This window comes from Debaryomyces hansenii (genome assembly GCF_000006445.2).
Source record: "Debaryomyces hansenii CBS767 chromosome F complete sequence".
In the NCBI taxonomy this organism is placed as follows: Eukaryota; Fungi; Ascomycota; class Pichiomycetes; order Serinales; family Debaryomycetaceae; genus Debaryomyces; species Debaryomyces hansenii.
In genome coordinates, this window is record NC_006048.2 from 1,713,239 (window position 1) to 1,739,350 (window position 26,112).

A 26,112-nucleotide genomic window follows, 5' to 3' on the forward strand; every position below is an offset into this window, starting at 1 on the left:
ATATAGAGCTAATTATTGTTCGTCAATTATCATATCTAAATCAGACTGATCATTCTGATTATTTTCATCGCTTTCATCCCTATATCCTTGGCCTGTAGAATACAAATTGCTCGAATTAGGATTTACTATGCTTATAGGACTTGTACTGGTTATACTAGTAGGATTGGTAGCGATACTTCTACCAGAGTTCAAGTTGGTATTAACTGTTGTAGCTGTCGTCCCAGTATTTATCAACATATTCGGTATATGGTCCATCACTATACTATGGTCGTCTTGGTACTCAACCTCTTCTGCCATGAAACCTTCATCTTCATTTAAACTATGATCATCTAAATCAATTTCATCTTGTTCCTCTTGTACTTCTCCAAATTCATCGTCTTCAAAGTCGTCATCATTGGTAACGTCATCCGCATTCGGAATATTTGCGTCTAAGTCTATCTCTGGTTCCTCTTCTTCATTAATGCTTTGATTAGGTACTCCATTGATAGAGCTGTCGGGCGCATCGCCATTCTCGGCTGTTGGGATAAACGACCCTTCTTGCTGTTCACTCATATTGAAGTGTCTTGCCTCTTCAAAGTCAATCTGCTCCATTGTTTTCCCAACACCCGCGGGTATTATGCTGGTGTATCCTATGTTTCGTATCTGTTGTAATCTATCTAGTTTCCTCTGGATTAATGGTGTCAATAATGGTAAATCCTGCTTATTTCCGCTTTGATTGCTTATGGTATATTCCAACTGTGATAAACTGGCCCCTGGATATTCTGCTGAATACGCCAGTAATGGTGGTGCAAATAACAGTCGAATATGTCTTCTTTGATCTTCCAATTGCTCTTGTGTTACGTTATTATTAGTAGTATTAGTTGCACCATTAGAATTTGTATTGTTGGCGTTATGCATATTAAAAGTCCTTCTATGGAAATCAGACGAATCTATACCATCATCATCGTGTCTCCATAGTTTATAAAGGCTGTCCGAGAATAAAGAAGGGGAGTACATTATCGAGTACTTTTGTATATTCAATCCTTAATGTATCGTACAACTTGATCTATTTATTTGTGTTTGGATTTTTACTATGCGCGCAGGCAACACTGATTATCATCATTGCAAAAAATGACAATATGCTAACTTCGCTGGATACACAGACTTAAAAATGCATAGTTAGACATTTTGTGAGACATGGTTGTTATGCCATATCATTCATTCATCTTTTCTCATTTTTAAATTTGAAGAGAATTCAAATTCCTACCTGTTTGCTCTCTTCATGAAGATTTTGACGGTTGCAGCCAACATCAATAGTGTCGGGAGCTGAAGACAATTCCTATATAGCTACTTACTTATGTCATCTGTTAAGTCTATATTGTCAAATGAAGCAACATTTATTTCTAAGAAGTAATGGTTTCATTTAAATATATTGTAGAATTTCAGGAAATTTTGCAAGAATCTAAATAAATAACAAAGCTTGGTTTACTTCAAGTATAGATTCATGTATAACAAATATCTGACAAAGGCCGGTTTTGATAATGCCTTACGCTGGAATGAATAAGGTAAACATTTATATTCTACAATATTTCTTTGGTTTGTAAATTTTTTTCGCAGCCGAAGGGTGAATTGAATACTCTATAAATCACCATGCAATTAGAACTATGGACAAAACTATTGATCGTCTTCATCATCAGTTAATATGTATTCATTGAGTATCTCTCTTTCTTCGTCATTTGCCGGATACTTTATGGGCCATATGAATCCGCTCTCATTCTTAATACCGCTAATAGTCACAGTACAACCATAGCATATATTAATGGGTGTTTTACTTTGAGTACTGCTGGGCTCTTCAATGAGACTGGATGCTTTCTTATATTGCTCTGCGTATTCCTTTTCTTCTTCAGTCTCTAATGGAGCCGCTTTATTAACAGTGATACGCCTTAACCATTCCTTAGGGTCTTGATGAATTTCTGTTCCACAAACTTGACATATACTCGAGTCTTCTTCGAATTTGGGAGCTCCTAATTTGTCACCAGTTTTAACAACCGTGGATGCGGTAGATGCGTACCCTGTTGCATCCAACTGATTGAAATAGTTTGTTGTAAGGTCTCTAATAGTCATATTTTTAGTAATTTTGGATACTGGCTTAGTGGACTCAACAGCGAAAGTATCTAATTCCGATAATTTGCTATAGGCCAAAATCTCTGCAAATAGAACATCTCTTAATGGAAATATTATCTTATAATCCTTATTACGGAAATTTACCGAATGATCTGACACCGTTTGATATATTGACGACCCTCTCCCCTTCACAGTAAGTGCTATAATTTCATTAGCGATTCTAGTCATACTATGTCCGTATAAAATAGTTTCGCACGATTCCAAGCATGCTGTTCGTAAGATCAACTCATCATATATGATGGTCAATAAGTCTTCCAACGACGATTTATTCGGACACAAATCTAACACTTCCGATAAAGTATAGTCCCTGTCATGATGAATAGATTGTGAATATGCTGTAAAGTCTCCATTCAAAACAATTTTTTCCAAAAGAGATTGGTCAAGTACATACGATTCCAAACTGAGGATCTTATATGTGATATTAATTGGCTTGAAACGTTGAACCAATTGTTCAAGCACATCCTTAACGGATCTGTCCAACGCCTTGAGTTCATATTCGTTTATGTTTAACAATACTAACTCGAATCCTTGCTTACCTTTATGCATGTCAAACTGTTCCTTTAAAAGCGACGTCATTACATCCACTAATACAAGCGACGAAACTCCACACGACAAAGTCAACAATACCTTCTGTACTGGCGAGTTTTCTTCATTTTTACCATATTTTACCTTATATTTTTCATCTTGCATTTGCTTTCTTTGTTTCCCTCTAATGAATCTTACGAAGCAATCTTTACAAAATTTCTCTTTTCTAGAGATCAATATTGCAGTTTCTGTCTTACAACGCAGACATGGGATATTTTCACTAACATCTAAATACTGTATAGGCTGGCTCATGCTTGTGTCTGACTTGCAACTATATGTTGTTGTAGAGCATCAAGATGATGGAATTTTTTTTTGATATCTATCTGGTTATGAAGCCCGTCAACAAATAATTTATCCTGCATATACTTCACAAGTCTCAATATCAAAAAGTCACATATATGGCACTCTAACAACTGGATCTTGTAGATGTATTCGTTAAAATGTCGGACGAGAGCCAGATAAACCAAGAAAATCAAAAGGAAACCAGAAAAAAGGATGATAGTCCTCTAACCACCGATGAGGTTATAAAAGATAAAGGAAAAGTTGATTTTACCAAGGGTGGTGTTGAAAATTACAAATTTTATCCTGATAATCCAGTCAACCATCGTCACAAATACAGATGGTCTATGAAGGAACCATCCAAGTACTATGATCCATGTGAAGAAAGTAGACAAGCGTCAATTAATTGTATGTTGAGAAATCAAGAAGATAAGACAGTATGTCAGGATTTTTTTGACGCATATAAGGAATGTAAAAAAGACTTCTTCAACAAAAAGGTAGCAGATAGAAGACAAGGTAAAGGAGGATGGGGAATTTGGTAAAAAATTCAATTTCATGTGAATAGTAAACTATGTAAATAAATAACAATTGATTAAGTTCAGGTATGTAATGCCAATATATTTTTTTAAACGATACTGTAGCTCAGATTACCACCGCCAAACGAAACATTACCATAATTAGTCTTTTTATAATGTCCTTTCAAGACAGTGTCCAAGGAGGCTTCATGATAAGGGTCCTCCCATTCCACTTCTTCATCACTTTCGTCAGATAGTAAATCAGGATCAGTAAAAGATCCCTCAGGAGGCGGCGATTCATTGAGCAAGCCGTTGAAAAAACGATGGAAGAGTGCACCATCATCTTGATCAGTACTACTAGACCTTGAATTTGCATGCTTCTCAAGCTGGTAAACATTTTTATAATCAAGTAACGCTCTGGTGTTTTGAATTTCGATCCGGCCGGTTTTCCTGTCTAAGGAACAAAGCAATATAGTCTTCTTTGAATCTGTTAACTTATAATTACGAGTCTTTTTGAGCTGTTTCTGATATTTACTTTTCCGTTCTTCAGAAACAAAATTGAGTTTATATTCAATATGGTTGTTTAGGAATTGACAGATGTCAATAGTTAAGGTGAATAGGATATAATTCAATTGGATATTAAGAAGACAATGCTCTTGACAAGTGGCGAATTTAACCAACCTATCTGTGAGTTTTTTCTCCCACTCCTGAAGAAAGTAAGTTTTCTTATAATCCGTATATGACATTCCTCTCTTGAATCTTTCATTTTCTATAAGGGGTATAGGAATGTCACTGCTTCTTATGAAGCCAAAGAATTTTGTCAAGTCATACATGCTATCGCGAAGACCTCTTGCCAAATCTATAGTTTCCTTTTGAACGCTTGCGTTTTGGCTTTTAAAACCCTCTAAGTTAATATTAGCTCTATTCAACTGTTCAAGGAAAAAAGATTCTTCAAATTGAGCAAAGGGTTGAATTTTCATCCACTCTAATAGCTGTAATCTGACTCTATTTGACTTAGTCCTTGCTAAGTGTAAGCACCTCATAGGCAAATGATTCTTATCTCTTATTCTAGTGAGGAACCGAAGGTCATTGTTTTTAAAATCAATGATTTTTCCAACGACAGGGATTGTAAATGGCTTGATCAGCTTGGAACTAAATTTGGGACCGACTCTACCATTTTCTGTTCTAACCCGTACAATTTCCCCATCTAGGCTTTTTAGGATTTTCAATTGTTTCATAATTACCTTATCACGAGGTCCACTCAGCGTTTCAGGGTTTATTCCCAAGAAAAACTCTTGATAACTATTGATCTGTGAGGCTTGTTGAGCAAAGTCATCTAGATAGTTATCTTCACGAGTAATTGGAGTAATCGAGAAAATTCCTTGCAATGCTTTGTTCCTATAATCGACGGCTGAAAATACCAAATCCAAAGGAAAACCTACATTGAAAAACGAGTAATTTAAGGTGAAGCTGGAACCCGAGGTCAAGAATGAACTGTATGTAACATCCATGATGCTATGCTTCTGTGCGTACGTCAAATTATTCAATTTAGCTTTTGCTTTCGTTTTTGCTTTGGTTCTTATTTGGGGTTTATTCGAAGACGCTATGAAATTAGTAGGACCTAAATCATTCCCCGATGCTAGTTTCTTCTTCTTTTTCATGGGTGCAGGCATTTCATCGAAATCATTCTTTCTTTTATGTAACGGTATTTTATCGTGCAGTGTATGGTTCTTCTCCAGGTCAGACCAAAGCTTACCTGATACTCGTTTCTGCAAAAATAAATCCATAATAGAATCTAAATTTCCTATCAAATCATCAGGTAACTCAGAACGAATTGATGAGGCCGCGTGGTTCGAATGGCCATTGAATATCGGTGATCGAATAGGGAATACCTTTAAGTACTTAAAGAAATTCTGGGTATGGAACAATTCAAAATGCAAATCATTTAATTCTTTCAGCCACGATTTTCCAGCCTTAGTATTTGCAGGCCCCGGTGAAGGGGCCCTTTCGTCATCGTGCAACCACGATCTAACCCTTATCGCATTTTGCCGTCTTAGCGGAATCGCATCATTATAGGATGATATAAGCGTATTAGTATTGGTATGGTTTTGCCGAGCACTTGAAAGTAGCAATCTTTCGTTCGATTGTATATCTGAACGCAAATTCTCAGGCTCCAGCTCCCCACCGTCGTCGCTATCATCGTCGTCGTCATAGTCGTCGAACCGCTCATCAAAACTATCCTCCACATTATCATCCATATCTTCCTCGTAATCGTCATCAAATTCCTCGTCAAAAAGGTCGTTATTTTCATTATGCCCCATCAGGACTCGGTCGATGTTTCTTATCTGTATGGGTATAGTTTGGTTGCTGATATTCAATTCGTTTCCATATACCGAGCTATATCTATTGGGATGTCCTGGAGCCCCTCTATCACCACCTGCGCCTTGCTCTGCTGTCCGTGGAACGTTTCTTCTCTCCATTTCCTCCTCTCGCCGAAGTACTAAAGTCGATAGGAGGTTAATCGTATTCAATCGCGTTGCGTATTGCTCGCTTATGTGGCTATCCTCACTACTGTCACTTTCAGATGTAGTTTCGTATGTTTCAGGAGTTGACTGAGGAGGCATTTAAATATCTAGCTACAACAATCCTAAAACTATCGAACTATCGATGCTGAAAATCATTATATTCTGCTACTTCTTATTCTATTATCTAATAGCCATATCGGTACTGCACATAAAAAATACCAGCCTTCTTTGTGCTGTACCCTATGCCAATCATCCAATACTGGCTCAATAACACCATAAGTCATCATAGAGGTCGCAAGTCTGTATAAAATAACCATGTGTCAAGTAAGATGATTCAGACCCCATTTTGGTAGAATTAATTCGTATAAACACTTACCTCGTCCTTTCAAGGTCTATTTGATGTTCTGGACCCCTCTGTATCAAATATTTCGTAATAGCATTAAATATCACATGACACAAAGAGCCGTTAGACGCACGACATTTTGCTTCACCATGCGACATGCGCGACATGCGTCATTACAAAAAAGACCTAGAATTCATACCAACATGAAATAAAAACAAGTTACAACGACGGCGGCTAGCAAGGAATAAATTCAATATACTGGCAAGAAAGACTCACGTATAGGATAGTTAGCTTAAAAGAACACATAGAGTGTAATAGAAGTTGAATTATCAAAAAAATCGGGATTTGAAACACGGCAATAAGTAATACGACACGAACGATAACGATAACACAATAATTTCATAGAAGAGAGAAAATGAACAATATGGACCAAGGTGAAGATCATACGGTTACTGGGTCAGTTTATTTATGTATAAAGCAGTTTAACGCGAGATTAGGGGATGAGTTGAGCTTGAAGATTGGTGATAAAGTGGAGGTATTGGCAGATGATAGCGAATACAACGATGGATGGTATATGGGAAAAAACTTGTTGACAGAAGAGGTAGGGTTATATCCTAAGGGGTTCACGCAGATATTACAAAACCAGAGGCCAGAACATCCATTATTGAGGTCGCGGTCGAGGCGAGTGATGAAGGGAAGTAAGAACAACTCGCCAAACACCACCACATTGAGTAAGATTGCGGATTCGATGCAGAATATGACGCTTATGAGTGGAAATGGCTCCACTAACGATTCCAGGGGAGAAGATAGTCTTGATGGTAACGATAGTATCGGGACTAACGGTAAACCAGAGTTTGACCGTCAAGTGGAACAAGACGTGGATACTGGCTTTAACAAGAGTTCTACTAGTGGATTACGTAGTAAATTCAACGATAATTATGACGATGTCAATGAAAAAGCACTTGATCTTAGTCACGAACCAAAGACCGGCAAGTCGTCTGTGCATAAGACCATGAGTGATATAGATAAGGCTTTGCAAGAACTCCGTACGGAATCTGATGGCGGTATTTCTGCTCCACCTGGTACTAATGCAAATCTCTACGAGCAGAATACCAGTAATACAAGCACCCCAAATCAGACAGCAAATCACCATCTGCGTAAAATATCAAGAGATTCATTAACAGAGAATTTAGATCCAGCGGAGGCTGATACATGGACACCGAAACAAGTCTCGTCTTATTTTGCTATAATATTGGGATTTGATATGGATGTTGCCGGTAAATTTGCTAGACATAAGATAACAGGGGCAATTTTATTCGAATTAGATTTAACTTACTTGAAAGAGTTAGATATTGACTCCTTTGGAACTAGGTTTGAGGTCTATAAGGAAATTGAAAAATTGAAGCAATTATCGGCGAAAGCCAAGAATGGCGGTAATTCGAATGCTAAATCGGCCCATAAGAGAGATAAGAACAAGAATTCTATTATTCAAGATTTATCAGATTCGGAAGATATTGCCAGCCCTACAGATTCTAAAAATTCGTCTCCCTACAAATTACATTCGTTTCCTAACAACTCTGATGAAGATACCAACAACACAACTTACAGCAAGTCTCAGACTCAACTAATGCCTTCAGCTAATTTAGTATCTTCAACCCCATCGAAGAGAGACAATACGCGGGATTTGCAAAAAGGACACGAAAGAAAGAGGTCACAATCCATGGAAAATATCCCAAGTGCATATGGAGATACTACATCTCCTATCGCTAAACGTAGAAGTGATTTATCTTTCATGTCACCTAGAAAGGCACCAGAACCACCAAGCGCCAGTCCTTTGAATCAAAGCTATAAATTTGGTGGAAGCCCTAATTTGCAAAATTCGCCAGCAGAACAAGGAGGTTTATATCAGACACGTACGAATGCATCGAGCTCTGGCTTAGGCATTTCAGGAACTAGTAGACCATCGTCATCGATTTATGAACAATCAGTCAACAGCCACAATAGAAATGCTTCCGCAGCATCAACAAGGGACCACCGCAGAAATTCGTCTTATATTTCAGGCCACAGAAGGAATTCATCATTGTTCCTGTTTAATAAGGCTGCTAATGAAGGAGACAAGTTAAGTTCGAAGAATCTTTACAAGGATGAAACTCCAAAGAAGGAAAAGAGAAAGTCTATGATTCAGTCACCTACGAAATCGATGTTCAGTAACGTTGATGCGACACCGAAATCACAGAGACAGAGTGAATATTTCAGCTTATCCCCTAATAAACACTTCGTGGATATTGATAATGTTAATTTGTCTCCTAAAAAGCTGAGATCGATGACTTATAATCTTGATGAAAAGCCTAAAAAAGAACTCGAGGAAAAGAGGTCAGCATCGGAAACGAACCAAGTATCGCGTTTTAAGACATTGAGAACAGCGTCTACCCAGAATTTCCGTAATTTAAAGAATCTGAAAAAACTGAAAACTTCCGCCTTTACTGAAGGAATTAGAGAAATCACCCCTGATGAGGCTATTAAAACAGCTACTTTTAGTGGTTGGATGGCCAAAAAGTCTGGTAGTACCTTAGGTTGGAGATCAAGATACTTCACACTTCATGGCACGAGGTTACTGTACTTTACCTCGTTGCGTGATAAGCGTGAAAGAGGTTTGATTGATATCACTGCGCATAAAGTTTTACCTGTAAGCACTGATAATGAGAATGCAGTTGCCAATGATAAATATATTGCGCTATATGCATCATCTACTGGATTTGGTAGATATTGTTTTAAGTTGGTACCACCAGCACCTGGTTTTAGAAAGGGCTTAACCTTCACTCAACCAAAGACTCATTATTTTGCAGTTGATTCTCAGGAAGAGATGAGAGGCTGGCTCAAGGCCTTAATGACTTCTACAATTGATATTGATGATACAGTACCAGTTGTAAGTTCATGTTCTACTCCTACTGTTACATTGAATAAGGCCCAAGAATTGCTTGCTAAAGCAAGAGAAGAAACAAAATTAAAGGATGAGGAATTGAGAGAGAAGGGGTTCGGAAGAGATGGACAGAACAATGAACTGCTGGATAGCTATTATTCTCAATTCGTGAATGAGTTCAGTAATACGTCTGGCGAGAATTCTCCCATGATCGATTCACTTGATGAATCTACTTTGTCTTCTGCACATAACTCAGCTCCAAAATTAACTGTTGATACCTCAGCTAAGAATTACAAGGGACCTTCCACTCCTCAAGTATCACAAACTGGATTTGCTTCCCCTTATTTATTAGCTTCAGGAGTATTCTCGCCTAAGCTGACTAATAGTGGTAATACTGGATCTTCTTCTGGTACTCCAAAACTGAGCCTGAACCTGAACCTGAGACCTAATTTAGACTATTACAATGATTCCCAATCCAGCAATTCAGAAATCACTCCGAAGCATCCATATAGCAATGGTAGAATTATAAGTGGATCATCAAAGAAGAGAAACAATTCAGAAAAAATGTTGGCATATAGCAATGATGGTTCGGGTAATCATACGTTTGTTATTACGCCTAAGAAATGAAGGTTTAGTTTGAATGATTTTTTATGTTTATTGACTCCCATGATTTTTTTTCGTTGATATTATTCTTTAATTTTTATTTGATATTCTAATCATTAATCTGTGATAAAATTAATATTGTAACATATAGTCTTTAATGTATACTACTTTTGTTTAACAGATAAAGCAGTCCTCACGTGAGCGTAATGAAGATTTCGAAATCCCCGTAAATTGTTTTTATTTGTAACAAAATAGTCAACACAAATATAGCAGTATTAGTTAGAGACACCTTTAATAATTGACGTTGTACTTGCTTATTGTGGGTAATATAAATAGAGGGTTGAAGATATTAAGTTATGCAAATACAACCGGATCAATCCTACATTGAACAGCATCTAAGGTCGATCATAATTCATTCATTAGATCACTTCAACTATTCAAATGCAGAGTTTGCCTGTGAAAGATTGTTAGCTGATGATCCTGAAAATCTAGATTCTATATACCTTTATTGTCTAACATTGTTTAAGAGAGAAAGGTATAAATCATGCTATAACAAATCCAGCAATTTATCGGACCATTTGGGTTGCAGCTTTATGTATGCGAAACTGTGTTTGAAATTGAAAAAGCACAAGGAAGGGATTTTTCAGTTGCTTAAGATAAGCTATCTTTATAATGAAACATCTTCATTCTATCAGGATGATAAATTCAATCCAGCGTATTTTACGACGCCCCAATCGAGATACAACTATGAAAATTCTCGATCAATTCTTCCTGATCTGTCTACCATTTATCGCCTATTAGGGGATTTGTATAAGGGAATGGGTGATACTAAGAATAGTGCTCTTAATTATGGAGAAGCTTTAAAATATAATCAGTTTGACTATGAAGCATTCCAGGAGTTATGTAAGTTAGGCGTCAATGTCAAGGTCAAAGCAATCTATAAGTCAAACCTGGTTTTCAATAGTGATTATCAATCACAAATTAAAGAAAAAGATAGTCTTAAAATACTAAATGATATGAGTGGGAATAATATAACCAATCCGTTCTCTGCTACCACTCTGGCTAATGAGACTAATACCAATAATACGATTGCAAATCCTAATAATATAAATGGTAATAAATCAAATTCAAATTTACTAGCAGACGATAGTTTCAGTAATCCGATATCTACCCCAAGAGTGACAGTACCGAGTGTTCCCGATGCACCTTTAAGAAAAGCTGGAAACAATGAACCCCTAACTAATCGATTTGAATTCACCAAACCAAGCTTTCCAATAGACACAACCAGTTCATTAAGCATAGATCCCAATGCAAGACAAACTAAACGGGAAAGCACCTACTCTAAGATAACTTCCAGATTGATTTCCCAACCTAATAACAATAAACCTACAGATAATAACGCACCAGCTAACATAAATACTAATAATCTTAACAAGCGAACAGCTGTGCGTGGTAGCTTGAAAAGAAACAGTCCTAATAGTTTTTCTGCCAACACTCACACCAATAATGAGAATCACCAAGCACCATTGAGTATTATGGCTAATAAAGAAATTGAATTAGGCGATAATTATTTGTTAGGACTTTACATGGTATTTTCTAAGGGTTTCAAAAGTATGTGTAAATATGACTGTTACAAAGCTATCAGGATCCTTGAGTCATTGCCTCAGAAGGAGAAGGAAAGTCCCTGGGTGTTGAGTAAGTTGGGAAGATTGCATTATGAAATTGTAAATTATAAACAATCGGAGTATTTCTTTGTTAAACTAAGGAAATTAGATAGAACAAGACTTGAAGATATGGAATACTACTCTACGTTATTGTGGCATTTGCATAAAAAGGTTGAATTGACTTATCTCGCAAATGAATTACATGATTTAGATCCTCATTCTCCAATAACTTGGTGTACAATTGGTAATTTGTTTTCCTTGACTAGAGAACCCGACGAAGCTATAAAATGTTTTAACAAGTCTATTAAATTCGATGAAAGCTTCATTTATGCTTACACATTGAAGGGCCACGAATATTTTGGTAACGATAACTACGAGATGGCCTTAGAGAATTTCCGTATCAGTTTACTAATCGACTCGAGACACTACAATGCATTATACGGTATTGGAATGGTTTATATCAACCTTGGTGACTACCAGAAAGCAGACTATCATTTCCGCAAAGCTGTCTCAATCAATCCTATCAATGTAATCTTGATATGTTGCGTCGGAATGGTTCTTGAGAAAGTAGGTAAGAATAATTTGGCCTTAAGACAATATGAATTGGCAAATAAACTTCAGCCATTAAATCCATTACCAATATTCAAAAAGGCGCAATTATTATTCTCGATGCAACAGTTCCAACAGGCTCTTCATTATTTCAAGGTTTTAAAAGATTTGGCTCCTGATGAAGCTTCTGTCCATTTCTTGTTGGGACAATTGTACAATATTCAAAACGATAAATTTCAGGCCATAAAAGAGTTTACCATTGCATTAAATTTGGATCCAAAAGGAAATTATTTAATTCGCGAGGCAATGGAATCCTTGAAGGATAAATAGACTATTCGAAGTGTATAATATAATTAGTACATAATTTTTTCGCAATTTTGTAGCAGTGTGTTGATCTCGATTTTGTATCGTAAACAAAAAAATAGAATCTTTAAAGAACAAATATTTATTTAATATTTTTAAGAGTACAGTCATTATTTAGGGCATCTATAGTACCACAGAGGAAGTGTCTGACTAGGATATATTTATACTCAAGTGAATATTGTATTTTGAATTATTGATTAAAATATGAGGTATATTTGTATTCCACTTGTCTTATTGCTATGTATACATTACGTATGTGCGATTGATTTGGGATTTTCACCGACATACTATCGACACGGCGACCAGGTAGATTTGATTGTTAATAAGGTAGAGTCAGACAATACACAGTTGCCTTATGGTTATAAAGATTTGCCTTTTGTATGCCCCCCAAAAGAGTCTGTTCATCTTTCTTTAGGAGAAATTTTAAGAGGTGATAGGCTATGGAAAAGTCAGTACGATTTGAAATTTGGGGTTGACATGTCGTGTATGAGACTATGTGATTTAGTATCTAAAGAATCTGGTATGCTTAAAGCAGATACTTTGATTAAAAATGGATACGTGGTTCACTGGTTAGTCGATGGATTGCCTGGTGCAACTACATTTGTCTCCGGAAATCGTAATAACAAATATTATGCAGCTGGATTTCCTTTAGGGTTCACCAAAGATAAGATCAGCTACATTTACAATCATGTTATGATAGTCATTAGATATCATAGGGATCCAACGAACCCGCAATTAAATTCTATCGTTGGCTTTGAAGTCTATCCTAAGAGTGTGAGTAATGAAGAATGTCCTGGGTCATCTAAGAATTATGATAATTTTGCTATTACATTTGAAAGGGATTCTAATCAGCAAATTATGCCACAAAAAACTGTTATTCCCTACACCTATTCTGTGTATTGGCGTGAAGATAATACCATAGATTATAATTCACGCTGGGATTTATACTATGAAAACGAAACTTCTTCAAGTAATCAGATTCATTGGTTTTCTTTGATCAATTCAATGGTATTATTGTTTTTAGTATCATTAATTGTGGCTGTTGTTTTGTTGAGAGTTTTGAAATCCGATATTCAGGCCAATTCTCCAAGCTTGCCAACTACCGATTATGATGCTGCCATGAACTCTTCATGGAAGAGTTTATCTAACGATATCACTAAGAGACCAAATTTTCCGTTGTTTCTTTCGGTTTTAGTTGCTAGTGGGATCCAGTTAATTATTGCAACTATTGGTGTGATTGTGATATTTGTTATTAATTCGAAGTTTAGTATGGGAGTCTCTTTGTCTTCGAATAAATTTTTCAATAGTCATCAGGGAGCATTTTTTTCGATATCTTTAACCTTCTTCGTTGTTTCAGGAATTATCCCATCTTTCTGTGGAATTATCTTACATAAAATATTCAATAATGATTATTTGAACTCCGAGTATAACAAGTCAAAGACACTCGTATCGTCGATTTTATTTAGTGGATTTTTACCTAGTTTGATTTTATCCATTGTGTTCTTTTTGAACTTTTTTGTGTGGGCAAAACATGCCTCAACTGCATTACCATTTGGAACTATTATTGTGTTGTTGTTAGTTTTCTTCATTATAGAACTTCCATTAGGTATTATTGGTGGTTATTATGGTAATAAGCATAAGTTTCATAATAAATCGTTCCTCTTAACCAATAGTGGGGAAAAGAGAGAAAACGACGATAAGAAATTCAGAGCTAAGAAAAAGTCTTCTTGGTTGCTAAATCCAGTCTTTAGTGTATTAATCTTTGGCTTAATTCCATTTGGCATTGTCTATGTTGAATTGCTATTTATTTTTAATTCTGTCTGGTTAGAGAAAACTACCTTTTATTACATGTACGGGTTTTTATTATTGACAGCTATCATATTGATTGTCATAATTGCAGAATCTACCATTATTGCAACATATCTTTCTATCGCGGTCTATAATAACCCTAACTGGCAGTGGTTATGTTTCAATGTTGGATCTAGTATAGGGTGGTACATTCTTGCTTATTCGGTGTATTATTTCGTATGTTACTTGAACGTGAACGACTTTGTTAGTGCATTGTTATATTTTTCCTATATGGCATTAACTAGTTGTTTGATCGGCGTTGCATGCGGATCAGCGGGTACTTTGACAGGATTATTGTTTATCAAGAAGATTTATGGCTCTATTAAAGTCGATTGATAGATACTATATATATAAGGAGCTTTGTAATATTATTTATACAAAAAATACAGATTAATTTAATAAATCATAAGACGTTTATTGTTTCTTTTGTTTTGATGAGTAAACTTCTAATTAATAATGGAAATAAAAATAAACATGAAGAGAGGACAAACCTATTCTAATGAAGAAGCACCAGTAATGATATCAACTAATTCATTAGTAATGACAGCTTGTCTGGTTCTGTTATATAAGATAGAGTAAGAGTCAATCATATCACCAGCATTCTTAGAAGCGTTATCCATAGCGTTTCTTCTGGCAGAAATTTCAGAAGCGTAACCTTCAGCCATAGCAGTTAAAAGAGAGTTGGCTAAAGAGAACTCAGCTAAGGTGTCAGATACACCTTCACCTTCTAATTCATACTTGGATAAACCTGGGGCCTTTTCGATGGCTTCAGAAGCGTAAACAGAAAATTCAGATGGTTCGAAAGAAACACCACTGACGTACTTGTTGTAGACGATTTCGGTGTTTTCGTATTTACCTAACTTGTGAATTTCATCAGCAATTAAAGCGACTTCGTGGAAGTTTGGTGCTTCCTTACCGGTACCACTGAAAGTCAATTTCATTTTTTCACTGTGGGTTCTCATTAATTGGACCTTAACCTTTTCACCAACGGTAACAACATCAACTGCACCGCCTAAAGCTTCGAGTCTCTTTCTAGCAGCCTTGGCGACTTGCGTGTGGATAGAACCACATAACCCCTTATCGGAAGAAACAACAACTAACAAAGTCTTTTCGGCTTCGTTGGATTCTGGTTCAGCGTTCTTGTAGAATTCAGAATCGGACTTGTTGAACACTCTGGAAGCAGTCATGGCTCTTTGAGCCTTGTTTAAACGGGTAGAAGCAACAATCTTCATGGTCTTGGTGATCTTTTCAATGTTCTTAATGGACTTAAGACGCATTTCAATTTCACGCAAAGTAGCATAATTTCTAGATATAGTTAGTATTAATTCAATTGATCCCTTCGTGGGTATGTATTATATTCATTGTGACTCCTGTTCTCCTAGGACATCCGACAAAAACTGGACGTATCCTTCCTTAAAATATCCCCTTTTTTTCCAATTGTACACCTCCAGACGCTTGTTCTAACATCTTTCCCCCATTCCCGTTAACCTATCTTCCGCCATCACTCATCAATTCACGTTTATCGAATTCTTCAACTCTGGACATAATCATTTTTCAGTTCGTCTGTATCCTTGAATCGTCACCACTATCTAACTCACTACATACCTTGCACCGGCAGTACGGGCAACTTGATTGGCACCTAAACGAAACATATTCCAATTATCAGATTAAATAAACTTTAAGTATACTAAACAGCTTATTAAAATCAACCTAAACACCTAACCAGTTCGAACAAAATCGGAATTCGACTTTAGGCCGCTGAAAACATTTCATTGGTTGAGGAATGTGGTAAACACACGACCGCATTTTTTCCTAGATCCACAGCTCTATAGGGACTGGAGTCGATGGTAATGGGGACCCATACAGGCTACAAACAGGGGTCGAATGGGGGACAACAGAGCTGATATGGTAAATGTAGTATTAATAAACAAATGTATGTAGAAGAAACGCCGTATATAAGCGTTATAACCGGAGTGGTGGCCCCGAGTTGTATGAAATAGTAGAAAAAACCGTCCAGCACGTAGACGTGGCGTATAACTGTCTACTGAAGTGCCAGCATGAGTTATGGCGAGTGTCCGACGTGGATTGTAGTCCCACAAAGGAGTTGTTGCCGGTTAAAAAAACGATGTATCTTTAATGAATGTATGGTTAAATATGCATAGTAGCCATCGCCCGCACAAGCTGCGACGTCTATTGGGATGGATCGTTCTTTTGGTAGCCCAAGTAGCCTTGCAATGGGTAGGATTCAAGCATCTTCATGTACTTCAACACCAAAGGTCTGCAGTTCTTTTGCGCATCTTCACCGTGGTACTGCTTGCACTTTCTCAATGCCTCGTGGGTCACTCTCAACGAGTATGTTCTGATCCACTGTTCTCTCATCATTGACTTTCTCGCCTGTTGCACGTCAGGGAACTTTTCGTAGTCAATATCATCAAACGAAACCAATTCTGGCCTTTTATGATTCTCGTAGTCACTTAAACCTACAATCGTGTTAGTACTCCGTTTCGGTCTCCAATTGCTCTCCACTCTTCTATCTCCACTCGCATCGCTTCCTCTTCTGCGTCTCCGGTCTATACATACTCATCTTGACGTATAACTACCTCTGGTATTGATCTGTATCTATCGATACTTCATATCTCTCATTATAAATGGTGAATTTTAACTGGTTATACCAGGTACGTGGTAAGGACACGATTTTTCACTTTTTGGTTAGCGAAGCGGACGTAAGTCATGTGATTATTTCAGGCCCATCTTATTGTTATAGTGTTGAAATGGAGTATGTCTTGCAACTGTAAGTATAGGTTTAGAAGGCGATATTGCGTGGTACGAAGACAATGAGCAAGAATCTTACAAACGAAAGTAAGGGAAGCGATAAAACTGTTATTTTAAGGTTCAATGCGAGCTTGATAGCGTACGCTCATGGGATATTTGCCTATTCGGCTTTCCTAGCTGCTTTGGTGGTGGGATGTTGGTTACATTATCATAAGATTGTAGAGAATTCGTCTTTTGGGTATCCCGATGAGTGGTTTCCTAGTGTGTCGGCGACTATTGGTGATAGGTATCCTGAGAGGTCTATTTTCCAGATTTTGATTGCCGTGACATCGGGGCCTCGGTTCTTGTTGTTACTCTTCAACTTCATCAGATTGTACAAGAAGAACTCGGTGGTTCCGTACTTGGGGCTTTTGTCGGGGGTGATAAGGACATTTACTTGTGGGGGATGGGTTTACATTACGTCGACAGATGACCATGATTGGCACGACATTTTCATGATCAGTTATATTGTGCTTACGATCCCATGGACGGTGTGTATCACCAAACTTTCGCCTAAGGGGTCAAAGGTTCGTAGAGGAAGGGCTTTTACTGCGTTGACGTTCTTTTCCATGTTGGTGCCTTTGGTCTATTGGTTTATCCAGCATAAGGTCCATGTGAGGGCGGGCGCGTACTCGGTCTATGCGTATTTCGAGTGGGCATTGATCTTGTTGGATGTCGGGTTTGACGTGTGGTCGGTGATTGATTTTGCCGACATGGAGATTGTGCTCTACGGTGATGGAATTGAGTTTGTTACCACCACCACCTCGAAATCTGTTGCACCAGCGGCTGCATCAGTTACAACACCAAAAGCTGACAGCAAGACGGCGTTGGAAAACGATGAATTCACGTTTGTTGAATTTCTTGTCAGTAGTACTAATGCATTTATGTTCTGGTCTGTTGTCACTTCATTGTTGTTGTGTGTTTGGTACTTTCCATTATGGCACATGGGTATCTCAGGATATGAGGCTGTTATAGTTTTGTTCTTTGTTGCACCATTGTTATTGGTGATACCTTTCATCAGAAACTTTTTCAGTAGATTTCCATTCATTGCGAGATCTTTGGCAGTGTTGCTCGGTATTGGAGCATACAAAGTCGAAGAACCTACGGAGAGGTTATTAACTATTTCTGCTGGTGCATCATTTGCCGTTATTGCTTTTGTTGGTGAATCCTGGTCATTATCAAACCAACCTAAAAAGTTTAATGCACATGCAATTGCATTTCTTATCGGTCTCTTAGCTACTTCAGTCGTGAAATTTGCATCCTATTCAAATAATCCTATTTGGCCTATTATGCACAAGGAAAATGGTGGCTATAATAATGCCGGTATCTTTATTGGTTTAGCATCTGCTTTTTTGACACCATCTTTACATTCAACAACATTCAAGGTAAGTTCTCAAAGAACGGGGGGTTCAATTTTCTTAGCGGCCTTAGGTTTTGGCGGATATTATTTTTCAATTCAGTCGTATTTAAGTGATTCATCAACATTGACATTATGGACTTGGAGCGGTTTCCCTATTACTGGACCAACTCCAATAACTGGTGCCCTTTTTAACTTCGGAGCTATAATTATAGGTATTATACTTTCAATTAAATTGCCCGCTAATATGTTGAGTGGTAAATTCTACAACGTAGTTATTGGTGGTGTTAGTGCATTTGTCTTATACAAATATGAAGGATGGACTGGTTATGCTGGTGCGTGTGTCTATTCCCTTTACATTTCTTCCATATCACCAATAATTTGGCAATCTACTGTTGGATACAATCCAGCCGTTTTGTTTTCGCTTGCATTCTTTTTTGAAATTATAATCGCTTTGGCTAGTATCTGGATTGTTGCATATGCATTTGTTCCTGGTGGACCATTATTGAGAGAAAGAACTGATATAATTTTATCTATTTCTTTTATTATGATTTTATGTGGTGTTTACAATTATAATTTGAGAAACAAGAATACCCATATCACTCGTGCAAAGGTTGTTGCTACGAGATTATTTAAACAAGCTTTAAGTATATTATCCATATTGTTAGCATTGTCAATTGCTATCACATTCAAGAGATATCCTAGTGAAAGCTATGAACCTTATAATGCCTCCTCAAAATCGTTTACTGCGGGTATTTGGTGTGTTCATTTTGGTTTAGATAACGACATGTGGTCTAGTGAAATAAGAATGAGAGATTTAATAAGGGAAGCAGAAGTTGATATAATTGGATTATTAGAAAGTGATACACAACGTTTGATCGGTGGTAACCGTGATTTCACTCAAACGATAGCTGAAGATTTAGGAATGTATGCCGACTATGGCCCAGGTCCAAATAAACATACCTGGGGTGCTGCATTATTATCTAAATTCCCTATCATCAATTCAACCCATCATTTATTGCCTAGCCCTGTTGGTGAATTAGCTCCAGCTATTCATGCTACCTTAGACATTTACGGCGAATTGGTGGATGTGCTTGTTTTCCATTCTGGTCAAGAGGAAGATGAAGAAGATCGTAGATTACAAAGTTTGGCCCTTGAAGAAATAATGAGTGGCTCTCCAAGACCTGCTGTTTTATTGAGTTACCTTGTTACAAATCCTCATGAAGGTAACTACAATACTTATGTAAGTGAAAAGTCAAGAATGTATGACATTGACAGTACCGATTGGGATAGATGGTGTGAATACATTTTGTTCAGAGATTTGAAGAAGGTCGCATATGCGAGAATATCAAGGTCTACCATCACTGATACTGAATTGCAAATCGGAAAGTTCAAGTTATTAAGTGAAGACGAAAAATCAGAAAATGACGCAGATTTCTTATATGGTAACAATTTCGTTGATGAAAATGATATTGAAGAGGATTTAAGAATGCCCGAATTATTTAGAGGCGATGGTGTTAGAGGCCATAGATATCATGTTTTTGATGAACCTCGTTATTTTGCTCAATATAATTAAGTAGTCATAGAAAAATAAGTTAGAGATTTTGTTCGTATAAAAATTGTAGCGTTTATATGTAGCCTTTATCGCAAAAGCAGAAAATATTGAGTACAACTGTTGATATTTTACCTTTAACAAATTAGTACTATCATCTTTTACAACATATACCTATGCCTGATTTTGTTAGTGAGAATAGCTTAAATGCTTCAGAGCTTGAAACACAGCTTGCAAAGGCAAAAGAGGCCAACGAAAAGCATACGCTCGAAGAAGAACCAGAACGGAAATCATTATATGAACAATTAAAGGAAAGTAAAGGTATGTTATCTTAACCTTACACAGAGTTTAATTCAGAAATACTAATATACATATATCAGAACAAAAACATCTAGAATATCAAAAGCAATTGGAGAGTCAAAACTCTTCATATAAATTAGATGAGAAGTCTGCAAAATTTTACGACGAACTAAAGAAGAATGAAAGAGAAAAGGAACAACAGAGCCTTAAGGCAGAAGCCGAAAAGTTGAACTTATATAGAAACTTGAAGAAAACTCAACAAAAGCCTATTCCGAAGTCGTTATCTACTACTTCAACTTTGTCTGCTGGTGAAATACCTACTAAATCGTCAATAATTTTGAAGAAAAGAAAGCTAGAGATCTATTCAAAAGTAACACACGAAACAGAGAAAAGTGATGATTCGATTAAACCGGCCAAAGAGCTGGCAAACTCACCTGTTCTTGTATCTAATGATAAGTCTAGTAATAAGTCAACACCAGAAGTAATACGACCTGATGCAACTACAATCGAACGTACTAATACGAAATCCAACACACTACAGGGTTTAGGTGACTACTCATCAAGCGACGAAGAATAGATCAAGCATATATAGTATATATTATGGCCATATAGTGTATCACTGAAGGGTAGTACTGTATAGTGCGTGTACCATTTTTCACTTTTTTCATGAAGAAAGATCAAAATTCAACCTACTACAATCCAAAGGGTAGTATTCTTTCTATTCTAAACAGGCTAGCTTCTAAGTTGTACTTAAAAATGTATGGGTCTTTATTTCAGTCAGCCACAAGAATAATATTTGGCAAGAAGCCAACAATTAACACCTTAATTCAAACCAGAAATAAGATGAAAACTCATAAAGCAGCCGCAAAGAGATTTATTAAAACTGGAAACGGGTTCAAGAGAAAACAAGCTGGAAGAAACCACGGAAATGGTGGTTTTAGTGCTAACTCTATTCGTCAATTAGACTCTTTCGTCCCAGTTACCGATAAGGGTGGTCATTTGAAGAAGTTGAAGAATTCTTTATAATGAATACTTCCATAATAAAGAATATTATTGGCTCATGTACTATAGAAGGTAAATGTTAAAATATATTCACTACTTGGGTTAATTTTGCTTGTATATATAAACTTAGATAGTAATATATTAAATAATTTACAGATTTTCATTAATAGATACTACTATTAAAGCTATAGACTAACTACCAGTAAGCTATTTTTCTTTGTGTTCGATTTCTTTCCATTCACCGGTTTCTTTGTTCTTCTTCAATTCTGCGGTTGGGAAGTAATGATAGTTGGTCTTCACGGAGATTGCAACTGGAACGTTATCGAAAGATACCAATCTTAACTTAATATAGGTATTGTCGGCAATGTCCGTTATAGCATCCATGAATGATTCCAAGTTTTTAGTTTCTTTATCGTTAACATGAGTGATAAAACTATTGGTGACAATACCATATTGGTGAGCAGGACCACCCGAGTTCTTACGAGTGACATAAACTTCACTTGGAATCTTTTCCATTAATTGACGTACACCATGGTGAGGTGCTTGTAAAATAGCACCACACCAAAACACAACGTGTGACGTATTCAAGCTTGTTGTCTCAACAGTAGGAACGGTGATATCCATTTCTTTTTTCAGTCTGATAATCTTGAAATCTAAACTTGGCTTGTTATACATGATCTTCAAATCTCTCATGGTTTTAACAATAGATCCATTAACAGATAACAAGATGTCACCAATCTTCAATGGATTAGGAGTTTGATTTAATTTTGCAGCTGCAACTCTTTCAACAGATAAGAACTTTAACTCATCATGGCAAACTTTTTCAAATTCATTAATCCATTTTTGTGGTACACCTCTAGTTCTACCTTGTAAAATTGTGATAGAAGAAAATTCGGCGTCCAATATTCTCAAATCAACAGGAATTTCATTATCCTTCAATTTGTTAATTACATCTAAGACGTCAGTGACATCCAACCCCATCCTATACATTCTATCCGTTGTTTGGTCACAGTTACTTTCACCTAAATAACTTAACCAGAAAGAACGTAAGGTACCATCTTCATCGGCCAAAACACCAGAGTCGCATTCTTGACATAACTTACTATCTAAAAGAACACACTCCAAATTAGTTCCTCTATAACGAGGAGATAATGAAGCGGCAGGGACATTAAGCGACGAGATACCACTAACTTTAACATCCTCAGTAACAAGTCTTAAGTTGTAATTGTAACCAACAAAAAACGACTTTTCACCTCTTTTTAAAGGCTTGTCGCTAAATTTTGGAGCTTGTACATCAGCTAAAACGAGCTTAGGATCGTATTTGATGATTGCATAATTCTGATTAGGATGCAAAAATACAACTTTACCAGGGATATCTACCGACTCAGCAAAAATGACAAATATATCACACATGTCATGAGGGACGAATCTTCTAGAAACTAATACGTAACCATTCGTAGCATCAACAACAACCCCATAACCTATTTCCTTACGGTAAGGGTAAGAATCCATTGGGACAGGAGCAACAGTTCTAACTTGAACAAATGATTTTACCAAAGAGGCGCAACCTTGCTTCTCTTCATTTTCAAATGGAATGTTAATATACTTTGCATTTTGAGGTTCAAGCTTTAATGGGGGTAATGGTTTATCTTGAATATCAGTGAAATCCCATAAACCACTTTTATCGTTTCTCACAGCCAATCTGAAAGTAGACTGCCAATGTCTTTCAATATAGATTACTTGAATACTTTCAGTATGTAAATCGGAAACATGACGATAAGTTATGGTAACCTTTTGACGATCTGGAATTTGTTTCATCACTTCAATAAAAGTGTCCAAGTCTGGAGTTTGCTTATCATCTACTGTTTCTAATAACCAACCGGTTTTCTCAAAAGTTGAGAACTCAAATGAGCCGGATGCATCGTTTATGTAAACACCTTTGACGGGGATGCAATAACACCTAGCGACTTGGTACGACATTTGGTTGAAAGATGCACCTGCAACATCAACGTATCTATCAGGAGTGATAGAATGCAAATCACCAATTTTTATAGTTTGGGTTATTTCTTCGCCTCCTCTTTGAATAACAACTTTTAATTCCTTGCCAACGCTTTCGTCCAAAATTTCGTCAACCTTAATAAAGGTAGAGATTGGTTCATCATTGATTGAGATTAAGGTATCACCTTCTTTAATTAATTCATCAGCTGGACCTTCTGGTAAGACTAATTCAGCTACCAATAAACCAATCTTATCTGGGAAACGTTCTCTTGCAATACGTTCAGCTTCGGAAGTTAACCCTAATCTTCTACATTCATCAAATGGTTTCAACAGCCATTCAACTTGAATATCACCTCTAGTGATTGGCTGGGATTCTTGGATGCAACGCAATGCTCTCAAAGGTCTGTAGACAGGAAGAAAGAAATCAGTAGAAGCTTCAGAAGAGCCACCAGCCTGTATAGCAACGGCATGACCATCTTCATTCACAACAGGCGACCCTGAAGAACCACCTGATGCACTAGCTGCAGCCTGAATATACTCGGTGTTAAAATCATTATATGTCAAGGCACCATAATCTGGAGCATTTCTATCTAATCTCGAGATGAACCCGGCTAAAATAGACAACTTTTCACCAGCATCATTCCCTACTACCCTTATTTCAGTACCAACCTTAGCCAAATCGGGCTTTAATTCAAGTTGCGTGACATCCATATATTTGATGCTTTTGGCATCGAACTGCAAAAATCCGAAATCATGAACCGGGTCACGATAGATTGGTTTCACAACTGCCTCTTCGTGGTTATCAAACACAACATAACCACAGAATGGCCCTGGTCCTACCACATGTCTATTGGTCAAAATCAAACCTCTTTTGGCATCAACGACAAATCCAGTAGCTTCACTAACTATGGACGATTCAGTATCAAAATTGCTCACATGAGTAAACTGGATCGATACAACAGACTTCACGACCTTTGTGATAGTTTCTTGCCACTGGTTGCTGTTCGCTGCCACTGCCATGTCAAATATTGGCTGATCTGAACTATCCTCTGAAAGGTACCCATCCAGCTCTTGTTCTACTTCTGGAACAAAAGAAGACTGCATTTGTCTCTTGTTTGTATTGTCAATAACAGACCCATTGGATAATCTTCTCTTTGTTGGAATATCAGGCATAATATTATCAAGATTTATTAAATTAAATGGATTCTTTCGGGTTCAAAATTAAATGCAAATATGTAAATATCACCGTGTTCTATCAGTTACCGATTAATATTTTTAACCTCTAAATTAAATGAAGAAATGTCCAAAAAGTCTTCTTCAATATATACAAATTCTAATCTATTATAAAAGAATCCTATAACAAGAGGAATCAACGTTGGTTGTAAATACTTATCTAAAGTAGTTATAGATGCAGCTTGGAAAAAAAACTATTTTGTGTTACAAAAAATTAATTGCCGGGTAATGACTAGACTATAGCACCTAGTGTATACTAGTGTATATTGTCAATGAATACTAAGATATCTAACTATCCAATTGTGAGATGATGTTGTTTGTCCATGTATGATGGTAGAGGTTCTGCGGGTCGGAATCAAACTGGACATTTGGGTGGGACATTGAGCCGAAACGCTCGAATAATTCCCAACCTGGTCCTAATTTTGCATCAATTTCTCGCTTCTCTATGTCTTCGTGTAGCGGAGACTTACCAAATATATAGTTCTGCTCTATCTCCGATATCCATGGTTCATCCTTAATGGCGTCTTCGATTATATTGCACCACAAGAGCATGTTCCACCGCATGAGACCGCCCTTTTGGTACTGGAAGAGCTGGTTCTGGAATTGAGATTTGGCCCCGATGGTTTTTTGGAGCAACTGGTGGTTGATCCGCACATACGCTGCATTAATCATGCCACAGGCTAGGAGCCATTCGTTTTTCTTGGTGAACTTGTGCTTGTGTGAGACAAACGACTCGACCATCTTGGGGGTGATCGACGCGGGAATGAAGAAATTATTGGCAAACGAGATGAAGTCGGCGATGGTGATCTGTCGCTTAACGTACTTTGTGGTGGGTGTGGATGGAGTATTGGGAACCGATTCAGAAGCCTCCGACGCCTCTTTCTGGTTAAATATCGATTCTTCGTCGTTGATGTCCAGCGATGCGGGTGTCGAGTCGGGGCCAGCCTGCTTGAGCTCCTGATCTCGCAACGCCTGCAACTTCTTCAACGGAGAGCTGATCTTGGGGGTGGTGTGCTTCATGGGCGATAGCTTCGTTATTTTCGATGGTGACGACGTAGGCGTGGTGAAATTCAGCGTTCGCTGTGTTCGTCTCTTTGTTGGACTAGTGGTGGGACTAGCACTGGCCGATCTCTCCTGATTCAACAACGTAACCCGAAAATCGTCCAAGAACTTATCAATTAGCTTGGGCTGCACGGGTATCTTCCTCACAGACGGCTCTGGTAGCTTCAACGACCGCTGGTATTTCTCTGCTGCCAAATATGCACAGAAATGGCATCTAGCGATCTCTGCTCGATTAGGTAGTACCGGGTTCTTCTGCAAGCTCAACAGGTACAAGTAATCTGCGAACGATATTAATTGCGGTGGGTACGGCTCTGGGTGTGTCGGTATGACATCCTTGAGCGATAGCTTCAACTGGGACGTACTCATCTGCAAAACACCGTGTCTAGTTTTATGTATATTCCATACTTCCTATGGGTACTAAATACGACCGAAATATTTCA

General features: G+C 37.4%; 15 protein-coding genes across 15 annotated transcripts; 7 read left to right on the plus strand and 8 right to left on the minus strand. All coding sequences in view use genetic code 12, as the record gives it.

Annotated features, from left to right (window-relative positions):
- Window positions 1-12: 12 nt before the first annotated feature.
- Window positions 13-996, minus strand: DEHA2F20482g (DEHA2F20482p; the record flags this gene model as incomplete). Its single annotated transcript, XM_461238.1, has 1 exon — window positions 13-996. The coding sequence occupies one exon, from the start codon at window positions 994-996 to the stop codon at window positions 13-15; it is 984 nt and encodes a 327-aa protein (XP_461238.2).
- A 657-nt stretch (window positions 997-1,653) lies between these two features.
- On the minus strand, window positions 1,654-3,000 carry DEHA2F20504g (DEHA2F20504p; the record flags this gene model as incomplete). Its single annotated transcript, XM_461239.1, has 1 exon — window positions 1,654-3,000. The coding sequence occupies one exon, from the start codon at window positions 2,998-3,000 to the stop codon at window positions 1,654-1,656; it is 1,347 nt and encodes a 448-aa protein (XP_461239.2).
- A 188-nt stretch (window positions 3,001-3,188) lies between these two features.
- Window positions 3,189-3,569, plus strand: DEHA2F20526g (DEHA2F20526p; the record flags this gene model as incomplete). Its single annotated transcript, XM_461240.1, has 1 exon — window positions 3,189-3,569. One exon carries the CDS (start codon window positions 3,189-3,191, stop codon window positions 3,567-3,569), a length of 381 nt encoding a protein of 126 aa, XP_461240.1.
- An 83-nt stretch (window positions 3,570-3,652) lies between these two features.
- DEHA2F20548g (DEHA2F20548p) lies at window positions 3,653-6,166 on the minus strand (the record flags this gene model as incomplete). Its single annotated transcript, XM_002770814.1, has 1 exon — window positions 3,653-6,166. One exon carries the CDS (start codon window positions 6,164-6,166, stop codon window positions 3,653-3,655), a length of 2,514 nt encoding a protein of 837 aa, XP_002770860.1.
- Window positions 6,167-6,222: 56 nt separating this feature from the next.
- On the minus strand, window positions 6,223-6,384 carry DEHA2F20570g (DEHA2F20570p; the record flags this gene model as incomplete). The annotated part of the gene is made up of 1 exon (XM_461242.1): window positions 6,223-6,384. One exon carries the CDS (start codon window positions 6,382-6,384, stop codon window positions 6,223-6,225), a length of 162 nt encoding a protein of 53 aa, XP_461242.1.
- Window positions 6,385-6,825: 441 nt separating this feature from the next.
- Window positions 6,826-9,957, plus strand: DEHA2F20592g (DEHA2F20592p; the record flags this gene model as incomplete). The annotated part of the gene is made up of 1 exon (XM_002770815.1): window positions 6,826-9,957. One exon carries the CDS (start codon window positions 6,826-6,828, stop codon window positions 9,955-9,957), a length of 3,132 nt encoding a protein of 1,043 aa, XP_002770861.1.
- A 332-nt stretch (window positions 9,958-10,289) lies between these two features.
- DEHA2F20614g (DEHA2F20614p) lies at window positions 10,290-12,476 on the plus strand (the record flags this gene model as incomplete). The annotated part of the gene is made up of 1 exon (XM_461244.2): window positions 10,290-12,476. One exon carries the CDS (start codon window positions 10,290-10,292, stop codon window positions 12,474-12,476), a length of 2,187 nt encoding a protein of 728 aa, XP_461244.2.
- Window positions 12,477-12,713: 237 nt separating this feature from the next.
- DEHA2F20636g (DEHA2F20636p) lies at window positions 12,714-14,693 on the plus strand (the record flags this gene model as incomplete). The annotated part of the gene is made up of 1 exon (XM_461245.1): window positions 12,714-14,693. The coding sequence occupies one exon, from the start codon at window positions 12,714-12,716 to the stop codon at window positions 14,691-14,693; it is 1,980 nt and encodes a 659-aa protein (XP_461245.1).
- A 155-nt stretch (window positions 14,694-14,848) lies between these two features.
- DEHA2F20658g (DEHA2F20658p) lies at window positions 14,849-16,009 on the minus strand (the record flags this gene model as incomplete). The annotated part of the gene is made up of 2 exons (XM_461246.2): window positions 14,849-15,662; window positions 15,963-16,009. 2 exons carry the CDS (start codon window positions 16,007-16,009, stop codon window positions 14,849-14,851), a joined length of 861 nt encoding a protein of 286 aa, XP_461246.2.
- Window positions 16,010-16,547: 538 nt separating this feature from the next.
- Window positions 16,548-16,736, minus strand: DEHA2F20680g (DEHA2F20680p; the record flags this gene model as incomplete). The annotated part of the gene is made up of 1 exon (XM_461247.2): window positions 16,548-16,736. One exon carries the CDS (start codon window positions 16,734-16,736, stop codon window positions 16,548-16,550), a length of 189 nt encoding a protein of 62 aa, XP_461247.2.
- Window positions 16,737-17,191: 455 nt separating this feature from the next.
- DEHA2F20702g (DEHA2F20702p) lies at window positions 17,192-20,101 on the plus strand (the record flags this gene model as incomplete). The annotated part of the gene is made up of 1 exon (XM_461248.1): window positions 17,192-20,101. One exon carries the CDS (start codon window positions 17,192-17,194, stop codon window positions 20,099-20,101), a length of 2,910 nt encoding a protein of 969 aa, XP_461248.1.
- Window positions 20,102-20,253: 152 nt separating this feature from the next.
- Window positions 20,254-20,954, plus strand: DEHA2F20724g (DEHA2F20724p; the record flags this gene model as incomplete). Its single annotated transcript, XM_461249.2, has 2 exons — window positions 20,254-20,398; window positions 20,458-20,954. 2 exons carry the CDS (start codon window positions 20,254-20,256, stop codon window positions 20,952-20,954), a joined length of 642 nt encoding a protein of 213 aa, XP_461249.2.
- Window positions 20,955-21,043: 89 nt separating this feature from the next.
- Window positions 21,044-21,403, plus strand: DEHA2F20746g (DEHA2F20746p; the record flags this gene model as incomplete). Its single annotated transcript, XM_461250.1, has 1 exon — window positions 21,044-21,403. The coding sequence occupies one exon, from the start codon at window positions 21,044-21,046 to the stop codon at window positions 21,401-21,403; it is 360 nt and encodes a 119-aa protein (XP_461250.1).
- Window positions 21,404-21,586: 183 nt separating this feature from the next.
- DEHA2F20768g (DEHA2F20768p) lies at window positions 21,587-24,550 on the minus strand (the record flags this gene model as incomplete). The annotated part of the gene is made up of 1 exon (XM_002770816.1): window positions 21,587-24,550. The coding sequence occupies one exon, from the start codon at window positions 24,548-24,550 to the stop codon at window positions 21,587-21,589; it is 2,964 nt and encodes a 987-aa protein (XP_002770862.1).
- Window positions 24,551-24,898: 348 nt separating this feature from the next.
- On the minus strand, window positions 24,899-26,038 carry DEHA2F20790g (DEHA2F20790p; the record flags this gene model as incomplete). Its single annotated transcript, XM_461252.1, has 1 exon — window positions 24,899-26,038. One exon carries the CDS (start codon window positions 26,036-26,038, stop codon window positions 24,899-24,901), a length of 1,140 nt encoding a protein of 379 aa, XP_461252.2.
- Between the last annotated feature and the right edge of the window lie 74 nt (window positions 26,039-26,112).